At 40.8% G+C, this 12,500-nt stretch overlaps 2 protein-coding genes across 4 annotated transcripts in view; both read left to right on the top strand.

Moving 5' to 3' along the window:
* elp6 (elongator acetyltransferase complex subunit 6) overlaps positions 1–1,072 on the top strand; it is a 6,471-nt gene extending 5,399 nt beyond the window's left edge. For both annotated transcript variants that reach the window (XM_037533935.1, XM_017684142.2), the window contains one exon: positions 814–1,072. In XM_037533935.1, coding sequence (XP_037389832.1) covers positions 814–930 — 117 coding nt within the window. In that variant the 3' untranslated portion in view covers positions 931–1,072. The remainder of the gene's footprint in view (positions 1–813) is intronic.
* Positions 1,073–1,981: 909 nt separating this feature from the next.
* The window catches only part of LOC108412209 (SREBF chaperone), a 54,634-nt gene continuing 44,115 nt past the window's right edge, over positions 1,982–12,500 (top strand). Inside the window, exons 1-3 of one of the 2 annotated variants that reach the window (XM_037534108.1) lie at positions 1,982–2,194; positions 8,884–9,018; positions 11,579–11,779. In XM_037534108.1, coding sequence (XP_037390005.1) covers positions 11,658–11,779 — 122 coding nt within the window. In that variant the 5' untranslated portion in view covers positions 1,982–2,194; positions 8,884–9,018; positions 11,579–11,657. The remainder of the gene's footprint in view (positions 2,195–8,883; positions 9,019–11,578; positions 11,780–12,500) is intronic. The other variant, XM_017684138.2, reaches the window with a different exon arrangement.

The raw sequence follows: 12,500 nt of genomic DNA on the forward strand, positions 1-12,500 counted from the left end.
ATTCTGTAAGACTTTTTGTACAAAAAACATTACCTAACAACCGACCATACATGCACAGCTGTGATGTTTCGTGAACACAATCAAAACGGTCACGTTAAATAGCCACACAGCTGCAGTTACTGATGCAAAAACGGGCAGACAAAACTAAAGTGTGCTAAACTGTAAGTTGTGAATGCTATGAGAGCACCCCCTGCTGTTTATCAGAGCATCGCCGCTCCCCAGTTTCAGTCTCCATTACCCAAATGCTTTAGCCAAGCGCTCTAACGTTATTCCTCCTAATAAACACAGACGTTCAGCTCTGTCCCTCATTATTCACCACCATCACTGTAATATTTCATCAACATAAACACATGAAGGTAATAAGAGGGACGGTGGAGTTCGAGTGGAGTCTGCAGCGTCTGAGATTTAGCAAAGAAAAGAGTTAGAAAAGAAAAACATCTCACAGTGAAAGCAGCGTTTTACAGTAGAAATAAATGTAGCTCATTATGCTGGTAGTGAGCTATATTTCCTAACACAGCTGCCTAAAAACAGACCTTAAGCAGAAGTTAGGACCCTATTGGGGTTTATCCTAAAGTTAGGACAGTATTTAGGAGATTTAGTCTAGTTAGGATGTTTGTGTGATAGTTTTCTTATCTGGAGTTAATCATGAGATTATGAAGTTAGGAGCTGCTATTCTGGAAGAGCTACTGTCCTCAATTCAGTCCTAACTACAGTTGTTAATGGAGATTTCAGAGTTAAGAAGCTTCTGTAATACGGTGCCTGGAGTGCTGAGAGCTTCTCCAAGCTTCAGTACTGGTCTGTGATGTGTTTCAGGTGGAGATCTGGCGCCGAGGGAGAGCCGAGGAAAACCAGCGGAAGGTTTTTCAGTACAAAGTGCACGACAAGGGGGCGTCCTTCTTTGCACCAGGGACTTCGAGAGCAGTCCTTTAACAGTTTCACCAACTGATGGACTTGTTCTACTCCTCTGACATTATGCTCAGCCGTCTCCGAGCTCACTCTGTCACTGCGGTCATTTATGGTTTTATGTACAGCACTGTGTATGAATCGGCCATAAAAACTGTTTCAAACTGTTCATCCGTCAGCAATTTCTAAACTTGCCCATATGCAAAAAACAGCCCTGGCCATGTTAAATGCTGTTGAGTTTTTAAGTAAAAATGCAGAGAACACACTTAAACATTGTTTTTTCTGCACATTGTAATGCATGATTTCTATTTATTTGCTCAGTTTAACATATTGGAAAAAATAAAACCATAATTTTTGCAAAGCCAAGCACTGTAAAAAAATAAATCTTTTGCATCTTTAAAGAAAAATGTAGGCTCAGTCCCATTTCACCCCTCGCCCCTACCACTCAAACCTACCCCTCTGTTTTGTGTGTTCACGTCTAGGTGTAGGTTGTGCCGATGTTTGTCGAGATAGAGGGGTAGGGCGAAGTGTTAGGGCTACATGGCCCTCCAAACAGGTTTTTCAGAGACTCCAAACAGAGAGATGTGAGGTTAAAAAAGAAAAACTGGCAAGGTGGCTGAACAAGAGACCCAAGAAACCAACAAATGTGATTTTTTTTACTTAAAAAAAAATACAATAATCACTATATTCTTATATCTTAGTTTGTCATTTCAGTGTATTATGATCCTTTTCTTCATAACAAACAAAAAATTGCTAATAGTAACCGATGGTGCCTTTTAAGGTGGAACGGGAAAATTTGAACGAGAAACTGACTTCAGCTTCATATCACAATCATTTGCATGCTTAACTGGTTCCTTGCATGGTGAAGTGTTCTTCAAAGTTCTATGTAAGACCATATACATAACACATTCTCCATCAATCTGAAGAACCATTTCACCATGCAAAGAACCATTTAAGCGTTTGAGTGTTCATGGCTCTGTATAGAACCACTGTCTTTACTAAAGAACCATCTTTGCACTAAACGAGGCTGAAATATGTCTGAATAAATAAATATCCCCTCTGTGGCCGGTAGAGGTCGAGGTTGGTGCTGTTTTAGACGTGATGGGGTTGAAGTTGAGGGTTCATGTTGTCGAATACATGCTCCGCTCTCTCTCCCCCAGTGCTGACATGATTCTGTCAAAGTAGCGTCTGTATTTTTAACACCTCCCGGTCAGTTTTAACACCAGCTGGACGTTTCAGCTGAGCGGCGGGTAAAAACGTCCACAGTGGAAGAGGAGAACTAGCTATTGGGGTAAGCAGCTTTAATCAAACGCGTCTATGGACATTTGTTGAAATTTATGTCTTCTTTCGCAGAAGAGGTTAGCTTCTTACGCGAATTTCCCGTTCCACCTTAAATGGTACCGCAGTTACGCGCTGGAGCCTCAGGCGCCGCTATGTAACTGAACGGCACTGCCCCACTGTTTAAGGTGGAACGGAAAATTCGAATCAGCACCGCTGTCTTCAGGCCCAGCAAGTGGCTCATAAGCGGGCTTGTTGGCTAAGTAACCTCTGTTATCTGTCAAAACAGACTGTTTAATGAATTGAAGGGTCAGCCGAATCTCAAGTATGGTCAGCTGTAGTTATTTCACACCTACATAACCTTCCTAATAAGCTAGCTACCCCGCTAGCTTTGCTTAGCGTTAGCCTAGCCTGTCGCTTAGCTTAGCACACATTTCTAGGTCTGAATAAGCAGTAACCTAAATGTCGGTTTGTTTTACATGTTGCTTTCGCCAGATATGCGCCAAAACATGTATTTACGAACGGGTTTCATTAAAAATGTGCTTATTTGTGTAGTCAGCTAACCGCTTGCTGGCTAATGAAGGTTGAATGGAGTTGATGTTGAATTGTACACAGCCAGCTAGCAGCTCATAACGCTAAGGTACTTAACAAGCTAATGAAGGTAATGCTTAAAGGGGAAATATGTATGTATGTAAAAAATGTACATAATTCAGTGTGTGAGATGTAAACAGAGAGATTCAGAGCGGTTTGGTGTGAAATGGTTCAGGTGTCTTTACAGCGGTGGTGATAGGAACCAGGGGTCGCCATGACTACAACGCAAATATAAGCTAGACGTTTTATTTACTATCCAAAACCACCAGGGAACCTACACGAGTCTTCTGAGTTTGTATGGAATGTCGAAGATGGAAAAATAGTAAGAAATCTGTTTTCATAGGGATTATTTTGCCTCACAACACCCTGCATGTTTTCATAGTAGGACGTCTTTCATCACCACTGTGAACAATTCTGGCTCGGCAAGTTTCTCTAGCTAGAGCATTTCACACCAAACCACTCTGAACGGTTCTGTTCACGTCTTAACCGCTTAAGTGTGTAGTAATTTTGAAAAACAGGTGGAGTTATTCTTTAAGAGTTTCTCTTGGAAAGCTATAGCTGAGCTCTTTGGCTAACTGTTGCGTTCCAAAGGCTGAAATGGTGAAGTGTGGAAAGTGAAATTATTAATAAAATTGCTTTAATGTTTTTATTCATATTTGCTAAATGTTGTAACATGCATGCGTGCCTCTTACACTTGACGGCTTGGAAGAATGGGTGACCCTTGCTTTCAGTGCAATATTTAGATGACCAGCGTGTGCAGTGTTGAACTGTGGAGAGCCAATAGGAAACCAGATTGTATTTCATCCATTTGTTTAAAATTCAGTAAGATCTAATTAAACAAAATATCCTCAAGCGAAGGTCCACAACATCATGATGTCTAACTTGCATTATGATTCAGTGCCATGTATTGTTTACTAAAGTAGCCAAGTAGTTATATCTACATCTTATACAGTCAACAGCTGAATGTCAAATCAAATGAAGTACAGTTCAGTAACATTTCAGTTTTCTCTTTTTAGAGCACAGCACGTGAAATAATCTAGCTCACTTTCTACTCTGACTGCTGTTTCTCGCCTCGTCCCTCTCATGTGTGCGCCACTTACTAGAGACTCGGTGCTCTTTGTTATGCACAGATCTGATTGGCTGAGTAGCATCACGTGTGATATTTACAATGCATGTAGTTAGTCTGTGATCGTCCCGGCCTCTAAACCGGTACTGTAATGACTAGAAAAGTTACACCAATGAAAATAGGACCACCTCATCGAAATGAAATAATTCATCATAGTTTATTGGTTATAGGTCCAGGTCTGCATAGGACAGCGTCTGGGTCTGGACTGGGTCCGCCTATAGTGACCTCTGATTTTGAGTTTCAGGAAACCATAACATAGCGGATCTGAGTGGGAACTCTAACTGTTATCAGGGATAAGCTTTGCACCAAAGAACCTGCATGAGCGATCCTTTGTGTGCCAGTTGTGACAGAGATTCATATTCATTACTGCATTATTTAATCACCATGATTCAGTTAGATTTGGCTCTTTTTGTCTATATCATAGTTCAGCTTGGAAATATAGAGAATACACAAATGTAACTAAAGGCACTGTTTGCATTGGAGTGGAACATAAACAGTTAAAACAATACTCTATGATTTATTTATTTTACATAGATTTTTTTAAATTTTGGCTGAAAAAGAATGTCTGCCGTAGTTAGTGTTGTTCAAGTCGATTGTAATATTACATGATTGATGCTTCTGAATCACCATCTTCAGACAAGTGCATCATGATGCATATTTACACCCTTGTTTTTGGTATATTGCTGTCAGTCAAGGCTTTAATCTGTTCACCGCTGTTCTTCTATAGTACACAACAGTACAGCAAGCCTCCAGTTATATTCAGAATTATTATTAAACATATGCTGAATATGCAAATATAGGAACTATAATAAATATATTATTATAACTACAAATGGTATAAGAATTTTATTTTGGCCAAAAACTGAGCACAAAAATAATTTATTATAATCAATTCCAGTATTCCGAAATTGATACATCTGGATCACCACCTTCAGGTGGAGGTGTGTGTGTTTTTTCCTCCCTGAGCGCTGAAGGTGTACAGCAGAATGACGCTTCACTCTGAGCGAATGTCGTTTGTGTCGTTTGTTCTTTTCTGAGCAGCTCAATCCTGGATTAGCTCAGTGACTGAGCGGTGACTGAGGTGATGAGTGGCTGCCAGTTTTCTGACCCAGAGTGACCCCTCTGTGCTGGGCTGAGTGGTTCAATCAGAAGGTTTTTAATAAGACAAATGTCTGTAATTAAAAATGGATTGACACTGCCGGCAGGAAAAGACTGCACTCAAGGCTATGGCAGGGTTTAGTGTGGAAAAACAGCAGAAGCTGGAATTTGAAATGGGCCGTTTGCACCTTATGTTACCACCAACATCGGTGATTGGATCATGTTTGGATTTCACTTGGGCTGGAGAGCCAGGTGTGAACACAACTGGGATTATGATCGCGGTCACACCAGCAGTGATATGATGCAGAATGGCAGCCGGAGGTCATTCATTTTCAATCAGAGCTGGAGATTTCTGGAACATTGGTGATGCCACAAGTGGGCGAAGTCGTGAAGTCTGCGCTATAGTAACATATTTGATTCAAATTGGATATAATAGTATTAATAATAATAATAATGTTGTAATACTCTATAGTGACCCATTTAATACAAATATACTACCACTACTGCTACTACTGCTATTACTAATAAATACAATAATATTAAGGTGTTACAGAATACTATAGTGACCCATTTAATACAAATATATTACTACTACTGCTATTATTATAATCCATCCATCCATCCATTCATTTTCTAAGCCGCTTCTCTGTCAGGGTCGTGGGGGGGCTGCTGGAGCCTATCCCAGCAGTCTTCGGGCGGAAGGCAGGATACACCCTGGACAGTTCGCCAGTCCATCGCAGGGCAGAGAGACAGACATAGACAGTCACTCACACCTAGGGGCAATTTTAGCATGTCCAATGACTGGATGTCTTTGGACTGGATGTCTTTGGACTGTGGGAGGAAACCGGAGAACCCGGAGGAAACCCACGCAGACACGGGGAGAACATGCAAACTCCACACAGAGAGGACCCCGCTCGCCCAGCAGGGGAATCGAACCCAGGCCCTCCTCACTGTGAGGCGACAGCACTACCCACCCTGCCACCGTGCCGTTGTTGTTGTTGTTAATATGAGCCTGAGTTTTCTAGAGGAAAAATGTGAAATATGTACTAAAGACATTTGATTCAAATATTAATATATATCCATATCTATATGGATATATCAATCTATAAACCAAAAAAATCAGCTGTATACACTGGTCTTCAGCCCATATCATGCAGCCCTAACGTCTTGGGTGCGTTATGGAAATTGTGTGTTACAAAACAGCCTAACCTGTTTGTTCAGCCTCTTCCTCAGTTTACCGACCTTTTCAGATAATGTGAAAAAGGAAAGCAAGATGAGGTTTTGTCCTGACGGCAGTGATTTATTCAAGCACATGTACCTAAGTAAAGTACTGTTGAATTTGAATTGAATTGAGTATTTTCAAGTCATAATACTTTCAGTTTTCCTCGAGTACATTGGAGAGTAGAGGAATTTACTTTTTACTTAGTTACATTTTAGCTGTTTGTGTTTAGTTACTATTTGCTTTTTTGTGTTTGTCATCCTGTTTTGATGGTGAGAATATCTGTACTGCTTTGTGATTGGTCACACTTCCAACTCGGGAGCTTAGCTCTTTATTTTAGACCAAAAGAATCCCAAAAAGAGGAAAATAGAGCCATACAGCCATTCTTCTGCTGACCAGTGCTTGATCCACTAAGATGTTCCACTGCAGTTCTATAGGTTGCTTAGCCCTTAAGTAGATTTTTGACCTGATACTTTTGTATTTCTACCCAAGTTGTTTTTTATGAAGGTAGTTTTACTTATGTAGTATCTAATGTTGATATTCTTGTTGAGCTTTTGAATTTAAAACAAAAGTAAATAACAAAATACAATAATGCATAAACAGTCAGAAAACATAATACGGCAAAATGTGGTTAAAAAAAGAATAGAAAATATGGCAGCACAGATTGTAAGAAAAAAAACAGTAGTAAAAAAAAAAGAGGGAAAACAAATTTAATAATAATAAACTAAGGAACAATTTAGGAAATAAATAAATAAATAAAATTATTGTTTTGTAACAGCGTGTGGTCAGTCTAATGTTCTATCTTTATGCCTTACAGTACAACTGTGTTTATACACTGTGTGCACAATTATTAAGCAAGTCTTATTTTTGAGGATTATTTTTATTTTTGACCAACTACAGTGCTCTCGGTTAATCCAAAATGTTAATAAACCTCAAACATGAATGTTTAAGAAAAATAAAGTGAAGTTTTGGCTTTCTTAGGAGAATATCTATATGTGCACATTTATTGGGCAGCTATAATGGTGCAGAATTATTACGCAGCTAAATGAAAAACACACATTTTCCCATCTCACTTTTTTATTTTCATTGGTTCAAGTGAGAATTACAAACAACTCAAAGCTTTCCAATGAACATTTCTGAGAAATTAAAAAAAAAAAATGAGTGACTAATATAGCCACCCTTCTTTTCAGTAACAGTGATAAGCCTTCCATTCACGGAGTCTGTCAGTTTGATCTGTTGACGATGAACTTTCTGTGCAGCAGCAACCACAGCCTCCCAGACCCTGTTCAGAGAGGTGTACTGTTTTCCTTCACTGTAAATCTCCTGTTTAAGAATTGCCCACAAGTTCTCAATTGGGTTCAGGTCAGGTGAGGAAGGGGGCCATGTCATACGTTTTTCATCTTTACCGCCTTTACTGGCTAGCCATGCAGAGGAGTACCTGGATGCATGTGATGGAGCATTGTCCTGCATAAAAATCATGGTCTTTTTGAAAGATGCAGATTATTCCTGTACCACTGCTTAAAGAAAGTGTCTTCTAAAAACTGGCAGTAGGCTTGAGAGTTGATTTTGAGCCCATCTTCAACCTGAAAAGGTCCAACCAGCTCATCTTTAATAATACCAGCCCATACCAGTACCCCACCTCCACCTTGCTGGCGTCTGACTCGAAGTGGAGCTCTGTCCCGTTACTGATCCAGCCACGGGCCCATCCATCTGGTCCGTCAAGAATCACTCTCATTTAATCAGTCCATAAAACATTTGAAAATTCTGTCTTCAGATTCTTCTTGTACCAGTCTAGACACTTCATCTTATGTGTCTTGTTCAGTGGTGGTCAGGTTTCAGCCTTCCTTACCTTGGCCATTTCTCTGAGCGCTGAACATCTTGTACTTCTTGATACTCCAGCTAGGTTGCAGTTCTGGAATATGACAGAACTGGAAGATAATGGGTTCCTGGTAGCTTCAGGCTTGATTCTTCTCAAATCCTTGGCAGTTAATTTGCGTCTTTTTTTCTCAGCACGTTTTTTGCGACCCTGTTGACTATTTGCAACAAAACATTTGATGGTTCTGTGATCACGCCCCAATATCTTAGCAATTTCAAGAGTTCTGCATCCCTCTGAGAGACTTTTGGTCATTTTTAACTTTTCAGAGTCAGTTCAATCTCTTTTTTTGCCCATTTTTCCTAAAGAAAAAAGCTGCCTAATAATTATGCACACCTTGATATAGGGTGTTGACCTCCTTAGACCACACCCTCCCTCATTACACAGATACACATCACCTGCTAAGCTTAAATCCATTAAGCATTCAAGTTTATCCAGCTTGGAGTTAGAAAATATGCCTAAAAATGACAATATGGTCAAAATACTCACTTGCCTAATAATTGTGCACACAGTGTATATTAGAGCGTAATCACACACCCATCAGGGAGGTTCTAGGAAGGACAGATTTTCAACAGAAGTGTCAGTACTTTTTCCAAAGTCTTGATTTAGGCCACGCTGTCTCTGTCATCTGGCATTGAATGAAAAGTGGAATATTTTTGCTGATCTGAGTTTGTCATCTGCGTTGTTTATTTTCCTCCCATCACTCCTCACTTTTCTTCACACTCTGTGGAGTCTCCACCTGTGCCATTTTGGTCGGAGGTGAATGAGGGTGTTTGTGTGTGTGTGTATTTATAGGAGTGTATGGAGGGTGGTGACTCTGGAGGTTTGGCCTGAGGGAGAGTGTTTATCTTCCGGAGAGAGACACACCGGCTGAACAAGGACCGACAAAAGAAACACTGTTTAAATCAGAGAACCGACTGAAGCCTTTGGGTAAAGCATTACGTCCATACTTGAGATGTAAAAACACTGAAGGTTTTTTTTTAAAAAAGTCTTGAAGGGTTCTTTGATAATGAAAATGGTTCTATATAGAATCATGAAAGAATCCTTTGCATGATTAAAGGGTTCTTTACATCCTGAAAGGGTTCAGGTTGATGGAGAATATGTTGATACAGTCCTGTATATAGGGGCAGTCATGGGCTGGAGGTTAGGGAACCAGCCCTGTGACTGGAAGGTCGCCAGTTCGATCCCGAGAGCTGACAGCACATGACTGAGGTGTCCTTGTGTAAGACACCTAACCCCCAACTGCTCCCTGGGCGCTGCGGATTGGGCTGCCCCCTGCTCCGGGCAAGTGTGCTCACTGCCCCCTAGTGTGTGTGTGCTCACTAGAGTATATGTGGTGTTTCACTTCACAGATGGGTTGAATGCGGAGGTAAAATTTCCCCGTTGTGGGACTAATAAGGGTCTCTTAATCTTAATATAGCATCAAAAAAGGGTTCTATCGTTGTTGTATATACAATGCATTTGGAAAATCTACAGACCCTTTCACTTTTTTCACATTTTTTTGCGGCCTTGTGCTAAAATCCAGTCATTCCCATTATTCTGCACTCAGTTCCCTATAATGACGAAGTGAAAACAGTGGAGTGGAGTGCAGCAGTGATGTGACCTTCTGGAAGTTTCTCCCATCTGTACACAGGATCAAACTGTTTGCGGGCTCTTGTGCGTCAACTTCAGAAGAGGCTTCCTTTTGGGATGACAGCCATGCAGACCGAGTTGATGCGTTGAGCAGCATATGGTCTGAGCACTGACAGGCTGACCTTACACTTCTTCAAGCTCTGCAGCAATGCTGGCAGCACTCGCACGTCTATTTTTTGAAGCCAACCTCTGGATATGATGCTGAGTATGTGGACTCAACTTCTTTGGCCGACCCTGGCGAGGTCTGGGTCCAGATCCATATCAGTATGAGCAAATTATACCCAAAACACCAAATTTAACAGCCCTGCTCCCCATTCACACCTGGAACCTTGTAACTCTAATGAGTCATGTGACACCAGGGAGGGATAACAACACAATTGGGCATAATTTGGACATATTCACTGGTGAGGTGTACTCACTTTTGTTGCCAGCTATTTAGACTGTGGCTGTGTGTTGAGTTCTTTTCAGAGGACAGTAAATCTGCACTGCTATACAAGCTGTACACTGACTAATTTAAGTTATATCCAAGTTTAATTTCTATAGTGTGGTCCTATGAAAAGATTTGCAGAAATGTGAAAGGTGTACTCACTTTTGTGAGATTCTGTCTGTCTGTCTATCAATCTATCTATCTGTATCCCGCTAGTTATCATAATGAATTATAGATTTCATAATGAGTTATTAATAAGAACTGCACCAATATAATTAGATCATGTCAAATTGAATTGTGGTGAAATTTGAGCTTTAACAATGTTATAATAGAATGTTGGAGATGGAGCTGCCGGGTAGAAGGAGAAGAGGTAGACCTCAGAGAAGGTTTATGGATGTAGTGAAGGTGGACATGGAGATGGTTGGTGTGAAAGTAGAGGAGGCAATGGATAGGGCAAGATAGAGGCAGATGATCTGCTGTGGCGACCCCCAAAGGGAGCAGCCGAAAGAAGATGATGATGATAATGGCTTTTATAAACATCAGAAATGCCAGCGTTGTTAAGCTTCCAAGGCAAATAGGTGCTGGTTAGCATTTAATAACCAATATCATGACCAGAAATGCTGCTGTTTTCCACTCATCGTTAGCCATAGCAGTGGTTTTGTGTGAGGTATTCCTTTAAACAGTAAGGTAATGGTTTGAGTAGGTGAGGTTGACTCTGTGAGGGGCTGTTGGTGGGTTACCTTACTGTAGTTTGATACTGTGGAGCTTCCAGGTTGGATTCTATTTCAGCATGTTCTCCTGACGCAGGTTGTATTGCATGTGGTACATGATGAAATGCATCCAGGTCTCTGTGGACAATAGACCTTTTGTGTATTTCTGTATGAAAAGATGAATAAGTTATTTAATGGCTGGAAATTAAATAAGTGAAAGACGACGTTTTTGCAGTATTATATGTATGAAGGCTTGTGAGGTGAAGTCCAGTATTACTGTGTGCTTGTAGATGTCTTTATCTCTCAGCTTGATGCCAGATTGTTGAATGACTAGTTTTATTTCCGTGTGTGTGTGTGTGTGTGTGTGTGTGTTATCTCTTAACCTCATCCTGTAGTTGATGCTTCTTGTCATGAGGAAGTTTCATCATAATGATGTTTATTGCCGTGTTCATGCGTTGTGTGAGTGATTGATGTGTGTATTTTAGGTGTGTAAATTGGATCTGCTGCTGATTCAGCTACATGGATTTTAGCCAAGTTTCTTGGCTAAAGTGTATTTGGAGTATTTACAAACATAAATATGGCGAAACACAGGGTCTGTTTATTTTTGTCTATATTTTCCTGCTGTCATTTTAATAGGATTTTAAACAATGCTGAATGTTTGTGAAAAATTTGTGTGTGTGTGTGTGTATGTGTTTTGTTTGTGTGTGCACGTCCTGTTTAGGTCCCTGGATGCCCCCTGGTGGCCAAGCCCTGTCGGCGCACGCAGGCCGGATGGCTGCCAGCTGACCCCACCCCCAAGGATGACGGTCAGAGAGCGGCTCCGGCAGAACATCTCGGCCGCCTTCTACCGGCACGGCCTGCTCTGCGCATCGTACCCCGTACCCATAATCCTCTTCACCTCTGTCAGCATCCTCACCTGCTGGTGAGTCTCACACCTGGAGTCATGTGACCTTCTGCTGATATTTTTGGGTTTACTTGGGTTTAAATTTCACCTTCATTGTTTTCACCTCCCTCATTTAAAGCATTTTACGCAGCATTAGCTCTGCTACAGTTTCTTGTGCTACTTTATTTTTGGCGATTTAATCTACGCGACAGGACGTTTTGCGATGCTGTTCGAATGCATTGCTTTTTGAATACATTCAAGGATTTTTGCCAAGATCAGACACAGTTTTATAGGGGTTTGTACATGTTTACATAAAGCCCAATAGCTCAATATGCATAGATGTCCATATATAGACCTCTGTTGGAATAGACTAGTCCGATTGAGGCCATTGCAAATACCATTTCTGTCTGACTGAACGAGGTAGGTAATCCTGTAAATAATCTGTTAAACAAAAGAATAATATCTGTGTAAATATCTGTATCTGATAACGTTCCCAATCTGAAAGTTTAAGTCCGATCTGCGTGTGCGTGACGTCATAGAGAAAGTTTATAATGCTCAACATGGCGGAGCAAAAAAAGTTTATGCTGCAGACTTTTTAAGACTTTACATTCGTCTATCCTGACGACTATTTTAAAGCTCACAGTAACAAGCTATTCGGATGAGTATATGAGCAAATGAATGATGGTGGGTTTACACAAGCTGTATCTCATGTCTCAGAACACGACGTCTTCCTCTCTGCCTTTTTTTAATAAGGACATGT

The sequence above is a fragment of the Pygocentrus nattereri genome, chromosome 24, assembly GCF_015220715.1.
Source record: "Pygocentrus nattereri isolate fPygNat1 chromosome 24, fPygNat1.pri, whole genome shotgun sequence".
Classification (NCBI taxonomy): domain Eukaryota; kingdom Metazoa; phylum Chordata; class Actinopteri; order Characiformes; family Serrasalmidae; genus Pygocentrus; species Pygocentrus nattereri.